The sequence below is a fragment of the Atheta coriaria genome, unplaced genomic scaffold, assembly GCF_025399875.1.
Source record: "Atheta coriaria isolate IRGN ID8LTWV9N9 unplaced genomic scaffold, Caltech_Dcor_3.1 hic_scaffold_1_pilon, whole genome shotgun sequence".
Taxonomy (NCBI): Eukaryota; Metazoa; Arthropoda; class Insecta; order Coleoptera; family Staphylinidae; genus Dalotia; species Dalotia coriaria.
In genome coordinates this window covers 201266-214861 of record NW_027045443.1, presented here as the reverse complement: position 1 = coordinate 214861, position 13596 = coordinate 201266, and the positions used below count along the sequence as shown (strand labels likewise).

The 13596-nt window shown below is 47.2% G+C and overlaps 3 protein-coding genes across 4 annotated transcripts; 2 read left to right on the top strand and 1 right to left on the bottom strand.

The window, feature by feature from the left end:
* Positions 1-537: 537 nt before the first annotated feature.
* Positions 538-4471, top strand: LOC135794689 (androgen-induced gene 1 protein-like). Of its 2 annotated transcripts, none has more exons than XM_065306055.1 (3): positions 538-957; positions 3346-3438; positions 3670-4471. In XM_065306055.1, exons 1-3 carry the CDS (start codon positions 796-798, stop codon positions 4180-4182), a joined length of 768 nt encoding a protein of 255 aa, XP_065162127.1. In that variant the 5' UTR covers positions 538-795; the 3' UTR covers positions 4183-4471. The 2 variants fall into 2 exon arrangements, with proteins under 2 accessions (XP_065162127.1, XP_065162136.1); XM_065306064.1 differs by lacking the exon at positions 538-957 and adding an exon at positions 2665-3014.
* Positions 4472-5404: 933 nt separating this feature from the next.
* LOC135794681 (frizzled-10-A-like) lies at positions 5405-12644 on the top strand. The gene is made up of 3 exons (XM_065306044.1): positions 5405-7561; positions 11027-11223; positions 11282-12644. The coding sequence occupies exons 1-3, from the start codon at positions 7379-7381 to the stop codon at positions 12315-12317; spliced, it is 1416 nt and encodes a 471-aa protein (XP_065162116.1). The 5' UTR covers positions 5405-7378; the 3' UTR covers positions 12318-12644.
* Sod2 (superoxide dismutase 2) lies at positions 12635-13583 on the bottom strand. Its single transcript, XM_065306087.1, has 3 exons — positions 13441-13583; positions 12960-13366; positions 12635-12901 (listed from the first exon to the last, which is right to left on the bottom strand). Exons 1-3 carry the CDS (start codon positions 13476-13478, stop codon positions 12702-12704), a joined length of 645 nt encoding a protein of 214 aa, XP_065162159.1. The 5' UTR covers positions 13479-13583; the 3' UTR covers positions 12635-12701.
* Positions 13584-13596: the final 13 nt, after the last annotated feature.

Genomic DNA, 13596 nt, shown 5'->3' with positions numbered 1-13596 from the left:
TTCCTTTCAGTACGCGCTCCTCCTGATGCCCGGGTCTTGCCGGGCGAGAGATTTAGTTTATATTTAAACTGTGTACCGAATGCAGTTTAATATTTTATTTCTGAAATAGGAAAAATGCTGAATATTGCATTTCCATTAATGTCGCCAACTATTATTTTAGTTATTTTTGGTACGAGATTTCGCAGACGCAAGTTTTTCACACAAAATTTTATCTAAATTTCGTTAAAAATTAATATGTTATTAATATGTTTCTAAATGACTTGCGTATTACAACGAGCAAACAATTCACACATTACACACGCGTGTAATGTGCAAGTAAGTAAGTTTTTTCTGCGTTTTGTTGACATTCGCAAAATAAAAAAAACGCGCGTTTTTTTTTCTTCTACGATTTGCCGGTTTGCGGAAGTAGGCAAGACATCCCACTGCAAGATATTCATTCGCCGGGCACGACGCGTGCACCAGCAGCCGTCGCCACCGCCACCGGCGGGGCTATTCGCAATTCGGCCGCCCCCCAACTCGTTGCTAACACCGATTGCGACTAGATCGCGCGCAATAGTTGCGAGCGGACGAGTATCGCGGAGAGTCATCGGGTCGCGACGCGCATTTATCACGCTTATCGTGTGCGTCCGGCACGTCAACAACGAGCAACTTTTCGGCTTGTCAGTGTCAGTGCCAAACAAACCTTGTCGCTTTTTGCAGCAGCCTCCACCTTCGAAATTTTCAGTTGCATTCATTCGCGCAGGCAGTGCGAAATCAATTCGAAATCAAATCTTCAAATTCTTCGCAATCGCCGACATGCCGAAAGTGGGGGATTTGAAATTGCACATGCCCATTTTTCTTATCTATGCGGGCACCCTTGTGTACGAATTCCACTACGATAATCTGGCGCGTCTGGTGCCCAAATCGGGGGGCACGATCTTCGAGACCCGCTGGCGCTTCCTGACTTACTGGAATTTTGTAAGTATTACCATTCCTCATTCATTCATTCATATCTCGTATATTTTTGGGCATTTTCAAAACCAAAATCCAATCAATTTGGGCCCGCAGATTGCGGTAACCTTGAAAACACATGCAGTGATGCAATTAAACTAAACATATATTCTCCGACGCATACTAATTATCTAGTTGTTAGTGCATATGACTTCAATGTTTCTAAAAATATCCTGAGAAAATAATTGTGTGCCGTTGAGCGACAGCATTAATATAAAATATAAAATCAAAGAACGAAAATTGACGGCAGCTTTCTCATTACATCGTATTGTGTCATGTTTGCATATCAAAGTCAAGTACATTTTGTTTCAATTGGCAATTCGCGCGATTCAATTGATACGTATGCAAATATAATTGGCATAGGTATCATCGGCGATGCAAGTTTTAAGTGTTTCGCCATAAAAATACAACGTGCCGATGGATATTTTTATGAGGTAGACACATTTTATTTTATGCCGCTTGTGATGTGTATGTGCGTACTTGTCACATTTCGCGAATGTGCATTGCAACTTTGCAAAAGTCCCCCTAGTGAATTCAACACTTTTGTCCCCAAAGCGGGCTTCCGGCAGCAGACTTGAAGAAGGCACGCGCCGGTTACCATTGTCATCGTAACGAACTGGATCATCATGCGTTGTAGAGAAATTCTACAACTTAACGTCACATCCACTCCTCGCAGATGTGAAAGATTAGCTAAACACACGAAATTTTAACGAGAAGCACAAAGAAAACAATCTTTTGCTTTATTTTTTCGTTGTTGCATGTTCATTTTCATTCGGGAGATTTTTAATACTTGCCGGAGCAAGAAGCTTTTCGCAGAAAGACGACAGAAAATATCACATTTAATGAAAATTGTCTTCGTAACGTGTTTCGCCGAACTCAACATTAAAGAAACACAAAAATAAATAAAATAAAAACTAGTGGAAAGTTGGTAACAATCGAAGGAGTATCGAAACTTCATGCCTACGAAACACCGCCCCCTAAACTCCTCGTGACCCGGCAGCAATTAAAAGTGTCAACTGCCGATGCCGAGGACAAAGCACTTGCTGTAATCGTAATAAGTAAAATTGAGTAAAAGCAGTAATAACGCTAATGACGTCGCGCCGAGCAGCAGGCGTGGGGAATAAGGGGGCCGGGCGGGCGGCAGCGGAAATTAATAATGAAAATGTAAAATATGTATTTGTTCGTTTCGGTATCTCATTCACTATAATCGTCATTCATTAGCGATTGTGCTAGATGAGGAGAGCGGGTAGTGCGTGCAGGCTCAAAGGACGTCTACTTGATAGGATGGAATTATTCCGACGCATTTATCGCGCAAAGTTCATTCGTCAACTAAACTAAATGTTTTCATTCTGATATGGGTCCAATGTCGTTGGCTTTATGTTTTTATTCTAAGTTTATAAACTTTAACTATATGATTTGACTTGCCGTACAAGTATCGAACACATGGATATTTAATTTTAATTAGATACAGGGCATTTAGGAAGTTGATTTTTTATTCATGTGGACCTTAACATCCGAGGTCATCGAATTTCCTGCATTTTGAATTCATGCAGCGCGCGCGGTTTGCAGGTAACGGTCGGCTGCCTGCTGCTCTTCGTTGTAGGACGTTAGGTGGCAGTAGTGGTACTCTAATGCCACCAAGTGCCACTACACAGCTAGCAGGAGTGCGATTGTCGGCCCAGCTTGCTGGTCGGCAGATCGCAGCCGACCGGCGAGTTCTCGCTTTCTGATTACGCCTTATCGCTTGGTACAAATGCGCGCGTTGTCTCGCACATAGCGTCGCGCGTCGTCCTCCCAGTGCGCTCCCGTTCATCTTTCGGCGTGCATCGCGCAAGATCGATATACCTATATCATCATATTGGAAGATGTGGCGATTCCTGCTGCGCTCCCTGGCGCTGACGCACTTCCTCTTCACGCTGTACTACGACTGGTTTTACATCTTCCCGCCGCACGACATCGATGACAACAGTGTGGTGCCGTGGTTCCGGCCGTACAAATTTAAATACCTCACGTTCTGGGACGTGGTCAGTACACACAAACAAACAAGCAAATTGTTTTCCTGCTGTGGCTCCCAATAACCTCAATCCTATCAAATTATCAAATTCCACCTGAGGAGTACTTGAAAACTTGTTAAGTAATTGCGTTTAATTGATGCAATCTATTGGTGTACCTCTCACTTGAAAACTTGGAAACTATGATAACCTTGGGTGTTTACAAACCGTCACCGTAATACTTTTCATATAATGAATTGTAAATTACACTGCGAACGTTCCCCGCGCGTCTGTGATTTTATGCAAATAGAAATAAATTAACATACAGGGTGTTAATTTGTGATTTTTTTGTTTGTTTGCACAGGTATTGCAGGCTGTTTTCTTCGGCATTTGCGTGCTCGCTGATCTGGTCGCCAAAGATGACCAGAGTCATGTTTTACGCCGCCTGCAGAACCGAGTAAGTCATTACATAGATAAGCAAACAATAATAGCAATCAGTGAATGTTGTTTTTCGAATTTCACACGCCATGCATGCATGTTGAGCAAAAGCAAGTTTTGCATTTTTTTACGTAATGCAACACGAATTGAGGTTTCGGGTACATGGTACCCGAATGTAGCACATCTTCATTTCTTGTTGAATAATAGCCAATAAAACGATGTAATAATAAACCTGCGAAACTTCTGTTAGATTATGGTGTCGCTCGCATACCCATTGGCGATGTTTGTCGGTGTGACCTTCTGGGCCATCTACCTGGTCGATCGGGAGTTGATCCTACCGAAAGCCATGGACGTTTTCTTCCCGGTGTGGCTCAACCACTGCATGCATACGAACATCGTCGTCTTTATGCTGATTGAATTCATCACCACGTCCTACGCGTACGAGCCACGCGCACGCAACGTGAAGATCCTGCTGAGCGTGATGGTTTCCTATCTGATCTGGCTGTTTGTCATCTACAGCGCCACCGGCGTCTGGGTGTACCCAATTCTGCACGTGCTCTCGTGGCCGTTGAAGATTGCCTTCATCATCGGCTGTCTGGGCCTGGTGCTCGGCCTCTATGTCACTGGCGAGAAGCTTAACAAAGCGTTGCGTGGCGAGAAGGAGGTGGTGGTTATCATGCCGGCTAGCTCCGTTGCTGAAATGAGCAGGGCATCACCACCTCCTCCTGCCACCTCAGCCGGCAACGTCAAGAAGGAAAAGTAATTGCCACCCTCTTTTCCCTCTTCTTTTCAATGTGACTAACACTCTCTTCTTCTTAAACATTCTTCGCCGGAAACGGCCGGCGTCCCCCCGGCGTTTCCGCTTCTTTCAGACATTTCCGATAGTGATAACGCGCAATGCATACTTTTAGTACTTTTTTATTGCCCACTTATTTTGCACTGTCTTCTTTTTTAGGAAGAAGAAGCGTTCTTTGTAAATTAATTAAGATTCTGTACAGTAACGGCTGTATCCAAGAGTACGTAACTAAAAAAACAATAAGCTAATCGAAGAATCCTGCATGAATTTATTGTGGCTACAAATTTGATTGTATCACATCGGGAGGCGCGCGCCGTGTATCATTTGGCTGGCGGCGCATATTGGGCTGCCTACGTTGAAGCAACGTAAGAAGGAAAATTATCATTCGATGTTCATTACCATTGTAGTCACCTAAAAAATACCAGTTACCATAACGGTCGGACCCCAGACGAGATTACCATTGGCACCTATATAACTCAATATAACCAATTATAATATACAAACCCCAAAAGGAGCCAACATATTAACAATAAAAGATTACACAAGGTAGATTTGAACGTTGCATCATTTGTATGGTAAGTTGCATACGACGACAGCGTGTTTTCGAATATTTTCTCAAGACACGGTGATGATTTCCAGTATTTGAAAGATCGGTGAAGAATCAAAACCTACACACACACTAGAGATTCGTCGGCGGCAAGGCTGCGCAGCTGCGAAGAGCCGATGCGCTTTTTATTTTGATATTTTATATAATGCCGCGGTCGGGGCACTCACGCTCGATTCGCTCGATTATCCTCTTTCTCATTTCGTCCCATTCGTTCCATGTGCGCGCATGGCTTAAGTCACGCCGCAGCGGCGCGAAAAGGACGGAGCTACGTAGGAGGTTGGGCAATTACAAACTATTAAAGTTTTACACATCGAGATGCCGACGTTTCGTCTGTACGCGGCGGCGGAACGAATCCAAACCGGTATTTCGTCCCGATCCAGCCGAGCCAGCGCGCCGAAGGAGCAGCCAGAACGCATTACGCGGCCCCGCCGCTATCAACCCATGCCTATTAACCAGTGCAGCGCGAAATGATGTTTAATTACGTTCAAATTCGAATCAAATTCGAATTTGCACATTCGTGCGCCATTCCCGCCGCGTAATGATTTATTGTTTACGGCAATGCATGGCGTAATTATTCAAAATTTGAAAATTGACCTGATTTTTGTCCGTAATTCGTCTAAAGTTTTCTCCAGCGCGCTCTCTAATTATAAATGCATTACATAGATGCGCCGGCATGGCGGTGTACCTGTTGCCCGACGGTAGTTCGCCGGTACTAATTTACTTCTTCGGCGTGTAATGCGACCGTCGCGCCGTGAGCGAGGCGGATGCACCGATGCGATCATTACGATATTAAAGCACGAATGCGTAATAAATTATCGACGCGACACAATGGTGTGTGTGTGTTGTGTGCGTAGTAATTATATAATAATATCGGGACGCGAGTTCATTACGATATTTATTACGCCGGCAGATAGACCGGCGCGGCGACTACCGCGTTTCACGCCCGGCGAACAATGCGAATCGACGGGAAATTGCATTTTCAGGTGGAACGACGGCGTATTAGGTGTGTAATTGCGTCGCCAACAGCCGAAGAAATTCGAAGAGGTTCGAATAATAATTAGGGTCGGCGGAAATCGGAAACGGGACGAAAACGAAACACGGGTAATCACGGTGCGCCCGGCGTGTTGGTTGGCCACAATGAGTGCAATTTGTAAATCGGATCGGAACAATAGATTCGCAATTAACGAAGCCCTGGGGGCCCGGGGGTCCCTGGTGGCTGGTTTTTCGGCGAGTGCGGCTGTAATGTTACAGCTGTAAATCGCTAGGTAGTCGCAGTTGCGGCGCGGTTTCTGTTCGCGGCGGCGCTCCTTTGATCTCGCCGGTTACATTCCTCATGAGCCTGCCACTTACCAAAGCGCTATCCGCTCGACGAAGACCGAAGACCGACCGGCGAAGACTCTTTCAACCTTCGCTCCCCATATACGTTTCAATGCGTCTCTTTGTAGGATGTTTCGGTTTCGTTTTCGTGTTGTACTGCGGTACGCCGTGGTTTTACTCTCGAAGTTATCCAAAAATATGCAAAATCAATAATGCGGTAATGACAGCGAGATCAAAGGAGTCTAATAATCGTTTAATGCCGATTTTATCATGTGCGTCGCTATCGGTAATGCGATTTCGATATCGACGCCCGTGCATTTCGGCGCACGTTTGATTTATTGATGAGTAATACGCACACACACGAGTGATGCGAGCCACTCCAGCCAAGTTTTTGTGCGCGTCTCTTTGAGTCGCTGCCGCCGCTAGTAGTGGCACCAGTACCGCGGGTTGAGCGGGGCACACGCGGGTATTGCTGGTGTGCCTCACCATCAGAGTTGTGGCTGAGCGGAGCGCGCAAGTCTGACTCCATTCGACCCGACGGGCTGGTCGTGTACGGACGTACAGGTTTTCTCCTCCGCGCGGCGCTGTGTTGCGCAAAGTGCGAAAGTTCCGCGTGCGTATTTATTGTTCTAATATTATTTATACTTTAACGTAAACCATAGTGCTTCCAAGTGGCTTTGATCCTCGTGCGCTCGTCAAAAAGTGTTGCGTTTTGATCGACTCGGGATGAAACAGTCGGACGCGGGCGCAAGTCAACTCGGCGCGTAGTAGTAGTACTCAAAGCCGTGATGTGTTTGCGTTACTATTTATAAACTCTTTTGATCATTAAAGCTCGAACGTTTGTGTATACTGTGCCGAAGCGGCGGCGGCGTGCTCGTCGGGCCTTCGACAAAGTGCAACCGAAAATAACATCAAAGACGTCGTCGCGCTGCGCCACTCCAGTCCTGGTTCTTCTCCACGCGCGGCAACATCTTCGCTGTCCCCGCGAAGAAACCGGCCGCAGCAAGTCGCGCGCGCGCGCGCTGCTCTCCTCGGCGCGCTTAATTAATAACAAAAACGCCGCGCCGCTTTTGGATTACACGACGACCGCCGGCCGGCTAATAAACCGACCGACCGACCGACCGGATCTCGCATGGCCCTTTCACGGGTAACATGATCGCGCGCATCCAGTGCATGCCCGCTCAGCCGCTTTGAGGAGCGGCGCAAGAAAGGAAAGCGATCCGAACAAAAGCCCGAGAAATGTTCGCCTCGATGCGCATCGGGCTAATCTGCGCCCTTGTCGTCATTGTGCGGCATGTTTGCGCCCTGTCGCCACCCCGCTGCGAGAGGATCGCCGCGCCGATGTGCCAGGGCCTCGGCTACAACACCACGCACATGCCCAACTTCTTGGGCCATGCCAGTCAGGAGGAGGCTATTTTCGAGGTAATTACACTGCCGGGCAGATGTTTCGCCACTCTCTTTCTATGCTGCGTTATGTTGTGTTGGGTTTTATCTGTGGGACACGCGTAGGTACACAGATTAAGTAATGCACGATGATAACTAGCGTTTACATTATTCTCATGCATGTGACTTGTGTCTTGGCTGTCTTGTTCAATTACATCACGCCGGCAATTAAAGACTAATTAATGCACTCGGTCGCTTTACGACGCCCGCCCAATTAGACGGTAATCGTTTAATACCGCCTAACGATCGCAATTATCCCAGCCGTCATGCTCGCGTTTATTATGATTTTCGAATGCCGGATGCGCCGCGCGTTTGATCTATGCGCGCGGATCGACGGCGATGTTTGTTGTTCGATCGCAAATAGTTTTGCGGTGTAGGTGTGCGCGCCGCGCCGCGCGCTCGCGCGACACATGTGGATGTTCGCACACTTCAAAGCACTAATGAAACGAAAACGGCGAACATGAAAGGCGATCGACGCCGACGCGTACGTGACGTCGTCCCTTCAATAAAACCCGACCGACCGACTATTTGCGTTTATCCCCAGAAAGGGTTTTATTGCACCGCGCGCTGCCTGCGCTTTTTACAAGCACGAGAAATTCATAAAACCAATTAGCGCGTAATTTTACAACCGCGCGGCTCGGCGTGGTCGGGATGGAATTCTTCTTTTAAAATGTTTGAGTTATTTTTATTATTATTGCCGGCTTCGTAGTTCGATGGAAAAATAATCGCGGCGCGCACCAAAGCGATCATAAAATCCTCGAATAAAAAGTGTGCGAAATTTTCACCGCATTTTTTTTTGTACCAAGTTGTTGTTGTTGTTGTTTCAAACGGCAATTGTAACAAAAACGAGTTTAATTCACACCTAAATTGCATCAATCATTTTATGGCGGCGCAAGCCAATAAAAATAAAAATTTGTAAACACAAGTATAAAGCCTCAAAGGAAACACGCCGCGCCCGGTGATGGCAAACAAGTTATATCGTTTTATGGCGCGCAATATCGACCGACCGAAATTGCGCAAGACACAATGCGACAACTTCTTGAAAACCTCTTCAAAACCTATTTGATTTGCACTCGTCGCCGAGAGATGATATTGTGCCGCGCCGACCAGGACAGCGATAAGCGCGCTTAAGCTTTAATTTACTTTTAAATTGCTTTCATATTTATTTATATTGAGTCGCATCGCCTTTGACAGCGCGCGGCACCGCGCCTTTGATGACTGATACCGCTTCGCGATAATACCGAAGCCGATAATACAACTAAGTAAGTACATAGTAGGTACATATACAAGCCCCAATAAAATCGACATACCAGTTGTTTTCGAAACTGACAGCGCACCGAGAGCAATTGAAAACATTATTCACTCAATGTTGACACCGCGGCCAGTCATAGACGTGATTGTTTTCGTGGGCTGGTGCGCACAATGCCATGCTTGCGAAGAGCAAACATGTTAATATTTATACAGAGGCGTTCTGAGAAATGATTGAAAACCTTCGTGTTGACTTTCCGAGCCGATGAGTTTAAAGAGGATTTCGATGTTTTGCCCGCTTCACTTCACCGCACTCTCGGTTTGCGCAGCGTGCGGGCGGGGGGGATATTTGCATGGTTCCCACAATGAATCGCGGAAAATTTCGAATTAAGTGCAGTCACACACAATCGTACGACGAAAGGAAACCCGCGACGTGCGTTGCGCGCACAGTAGCCGCAGCCGTGTATCTTCCGCTATTGTAAATAAAAACCAGGAGGCGAATGCACAGTTACTTCTTGCTCGCTTTATGGCCGCCGCTCGCCATCAAACATGCATATTACATTTTTTTTCGAGATGCGCGTGTTTGATACGCCGGCTAATTAATCGCCGGCCGCGAATAAAAAATATTCGAGCGGCGGGATTAAGACATCAAATTGGCTGGTTTTCCGCTTTGTTGCAGGATGCACGCAGCGCTTACGTGCTAATTAACGCGAGGTACATTTTTAATAATAACTGATGTGATTGTATGTGGTGGTGGTATTGTTGGCTGGTCGCGAATATTTCCAGCCGGTGTGTGCGCGCATTGTGTTCTTCGTTTTGTTTTCGCGGCCGTGCATTGTTGCGTTCCAGGCTGCGGTAGTTCTTGAATTGGATTTGATAGGATTGAATGAATGCGCAGGTATAGGCTTGAAATGAATAAAATGGCTATTTCAGCGGGTTTCTTCGGGTAGGTCTCTCGCTCCGCGATTTGCTAATTCGATGATAAAGCCGTGCGATGTGCGTCGAAAGCTGATCGCAGTCGCAGATCTATCTTCGGTGAGAGACTGCAGCGACAGTAGCAGCGGGGTCGTTGATGCCCAAGGTCAGCAATTGACTGACACATTTCAAAGGGTCCGCGCATCGCGACTGAAACAAGAGCGGCGCGGTTTCTGCGTCTCTCGCAGCGGAGACATTTTTTTGCCCGCATCGCGAATTGTTTCCAGTCGCGCACTTTTTGCTCGCAAGAAATTTCGCAAAAAGCCATTTCCTCGCGGCCGCTGCCGCGCCGGGATGATGATGATGACAAAAAAAAGCAAGCAACTGGTTGGGCCATTGTCTCGGCCGGGCGGCATTATGAAGAGCGCTTCACGGGGCGTGCAAAATTGATAATGTTTTGTGGCACGGTTGCTCAACAAAAGCCGATAGCTTTGCACTTTTCCCTTCCCAGCAAGCATCAGCCGGCATTCAGGCCCGGGTCCTTTCCTCCTTTCTATTAATTGTGTTGCCTTGATTCCTCTTTACATCTTCTCGCAGCGTGTGTTACGTCGTTACGTTCGTCAGGACGTAGGCACGCACAAGACGCGAGCACGATGCACACGCGTGGTAGCGATGCCGCAATCGTCGATTGCGTTGCGCCGAAGAAGCACGCGGTAATAGAAGACCCCCGAGGGGGCAATCATAAAGGCCCAGGCGCCTTCATCGAGGCCGCTCTGTTATTAGCCTCTCCTCTCGCCGCCCGTCCCGCGTCATTACAAGCGAGAATCTTCCTAGAAGTGGCCGGTCGGCGTGCAATCATTATTAGGGCCGGGACGACGACGACCAGAGCTGGCTTCGTGAGTGAGGCAAAGCGCGCGCACCACGATTGCAGCAATGCGGTGGCGTCCTCCGTCTTAATTTCGCTCGATGGCAATCTGCTGCAGCAAATTTTCATTTTTGATGATTTGTCCTGGATGCATCCGTGATTTCACTTCCAAAAAGAGATAAAAACCCACGACCGGGGAATGACTCGCGCGTCCGCCATTAGAAGAAAGACAGCCGTCTTCTTTTTCATCGGGCGGCCACATTCTTGTCTCCGCGTCGCGCCGGTTTTATCTGACTTACGTACATACTTACTGGTTTATCGGGAAATGGTCTGCGTCGTTCACGATCCATTGATTTTTTTCCCGCTTGCGTTCACATGATGCACCGCTCAAATGTTAATTATGATTTTGTTTCCAGCTTGGGAAAATGGACGAGCTCCTAAGCAGTAAATGTTCGCCGTTTCTACGTTTGTTCATCTGCTCCCTGTACTTCCCTTTGTGTTCTGAACACATCCCCGGAGCGGTTCCTGCCTGTAATGGTCTCTGTGAGGAGGTAAACTTGGACTGTTCCCATATAATCCGCCGGGCTGGTCTTGTCCAACTCAAATGCACCAGGTAGTTATTGTGTTTATATCGGAATTTTAGGTTTTTACTAAATGGTTATACTTTATAGTTTCCCGGAACCACCTGATCTCTGCATGCAGCAACCACCGGACGATGATGATTTCACCGGAAACTCCGACATGACTTCATCCTATATGATCAACCGCCTGCAGAAGAAATGTCCCGCGAACATGGTGCGTGTTGGCGGTAACTGTATCACGGTACCCCAGAAATACGACACCACCAACGATGACAAACTGATCGTCGAGGTGTGGATTCTCATCTGGAGTATCCTCGCCATTGTTGTTGTGGTCTTCACACTGCTGACTTTCGTCATCCAACCGAAGCGTTTCCGATGGCCGGCGAGACCCATCCTCTTCCTAACCATCTGTGGGCTCTCTTCCAGCGTGTTATACTTTTGCCAGTGGACTCTATCCACGCTCACTTGCACGGTGGATGAGGGTACCATACGACCTTTAGATGGACGCGCCTGTGTGGTCTTCGTCCTGCTGCATACCTACTTTGACTTTGCGTATGCATTATGGTGGTGTACCTTCAGTTACGTGTGGTACCTCAGCGCGTCCAAGGAGTGGTCAACCGAGGCCATTGAGAAGATCGCAGCGCGTGTACATTCAATCGTCTGGAGTCTTTCCGGTGTGCCCATCGTGCACGTGCTTGTTTTCAATAGTTTTAAGGCCAATTCATTCAACGGCTTCTGCGAGATGAGCAGTCTGGTGCTGACAATGGCACAGGTATTCGTTGTTGTCCTGGGAATGGTCCTTGCTGTACTAACATCGCAGGGACTCCGCAGTGTACGCGCTGCTCTTGTCTATGCAGGTCGTTCCCCACATAAACTGGAACGACTTATCTACAGACTGGGAATTATTAGTTTGGGGATTGCAGTGCCGTTGCTTGTAAGCGTGCTGTGCTACTTCTCTGACTCGTTGTACGTTGAGCTGTTGAAGGTGTGCACGCGCTACCTCAGTATTATCTTCTCTACGTTGTGGGTGTTCTCGTATAAGACGTTTCGGAGCTGGAACAAAATCCTGCGGCCGCGCTTTACGCACAAGGGCCTGATGCGAAGCGGGCCCGTCACGAAAGTGTAAAACTAGCATCTAGGAGCGCGCAGATCTTTTCAAAAAACGACTGCGACGCTGTTGTCTGTGATATTACCGTGTAGGATATGTACGATATTTTTTTATAGCAGTATTAACAATAACCAGGAAAATTATGCTATGTTAAGGTGTTAATTATTGTATGAATGTATATTTATTACGTTCTAGTTGTGCTGTTTACACCTGTTGTAGGCAGTCGGTAACTCAAGGGCTTGTAAGTCAGTACTCAGTATGATCGGGAAGCGCTGATGGCGGCGTCTCCCTATCGTGTTATAGCTAGGCATTTGTATAAAAAGAAAACAATTCAATTTGTGTGTACACGTGTTTGTTTTACTTTATTAACAACTAGATCAATATCAATGCTGTCCCCATACATTAACATGCGGCTTTGGAATAACGCTTGCTAACCGCCTCCCAATTAGTGACCTCAAAGATGGCCTTCACGTAGTCGGCGCGCACGTTCTTGTACTGTAAATAGTAAGCGTGCTCCCAGACGTCGATCCCGAACAACGGCTTCAACCCGGTTGTCGCCTCCAGCGGGTCCTGGTTAGCACACTGTGCAATCCGTAAGCGCTCTGTAAACAATCATCTCATTAATGTTGATGAGTTTCTATCAGGACAAAAGTCACATACTTATTTTAGGATCATATCCAAGCCAAGCCCAGCCTGAACCTTGAACTCCCACAGCAGCAGCTGATAACAGTTCCTTCATTGCATCAAAGCTGCCAAAAGATTCAGTAATGGCCACCATCAGATCCTTGGATGCTTCAGTACACTTTGGGGAGAGTGTCTCCCAGAAAATGGTATGGTTGAGATGACCACCACCATTGAAGCGGAGCGCCGGTTCCAGCGAGATTGCAGTAGAGACATCACACTTACTGATTGCCTGAGACAATTTCTCTTCGGTTGCATTCAGATTGTTCACATAGGTGGCATGATGTTTCTGGTGGTGAAGCGTCATGATGTCACGGCTGATGATGGGCTCCAGGGCTTCATAGGCATAAGGCAAGTCCGGCAAAGAGTGTTTGCAACGGGCACCGCTAGATTTATATTATATAGAATTAGTTTAAAGCTAGTATTGCATATTTGGTTGGTTTTCAAAGCGTGGCATTACCTGAGTGCGACGGTGGAAAGCCTCCGCAGGGCAAACATTGTGCAGTTCTTTCCTCTTTTAATATATGATTGTATAATTCAGTGCACACGCCGCTAGCACAGCTTGCTTGAGAGTAACGTTTCGGTTTCTGACGTTCGTCAGCTGTAGTCTGGTGGG

Bases quoted from the DNA above. Each gene is read 5' to 3' on its own strand.
- LOC135794689 (XM_065306055.1), top strand. From the start codon at position 796: ATGCCGAAAGTGGGGGATTTGAAATTGCACATGCCCATTTTTCTTATC. The intron at 958-3,345 runs GTAAGTATTACC...TTGTTTGCACAG, and splicing joins TCCTGACTTACTGGAATTTT to GTATTGCAGGCTGTTTTCTT. The intron at 3,439-3,669 runs GTAAGTCATTAC...AACTTCTGTTAG, and splicing joins TACGCCGCCTGCAGAACCGA to ATTATGGTGTCGCTCGCATA.
- Sod2 (XM_065306087.1), bottom strand. From the start codon at position 13,478: ATGTTTGCCCTGCGGAGGCTTTCCACCGTCGCACTCAG. The intron at 13,367-13,440 runs GTAATGCCACGC...ATATAAATCTAG, and splicing joins CTTTCCACCGTCGCACTCAG to CGGTGCCCGTTGCAAACACT. The intron at 12,902-12,959 runs GTATGTGACTTT...GATTGTTTACAG, and splicing joins TGGATATGATCCTAAAATAA to AGCGCTTACGGATTGCACAG.
- LOC135794681 (XM_065306044.1), top strand. From the start codon at position 7,379: ATGTTCGCCTCGATGCGCATCGGGCTAATCTGCGCCCTTGTCGTCATT. The intron at 7,562-11,026 runs GTAATTACACTG...TTTTGTTTCCAG, and splicing joins AGGAGGAGGCTATTTTCGAG to CTTGGGAAAATGGACGAGCT. The intron at 11,224-11,281 runs GTAGTTATTGTG...TATACTTTATAG, and splicing joins GTCCAACTCAAATGCACCAG to TTTCCCGGAACCACCTGATC.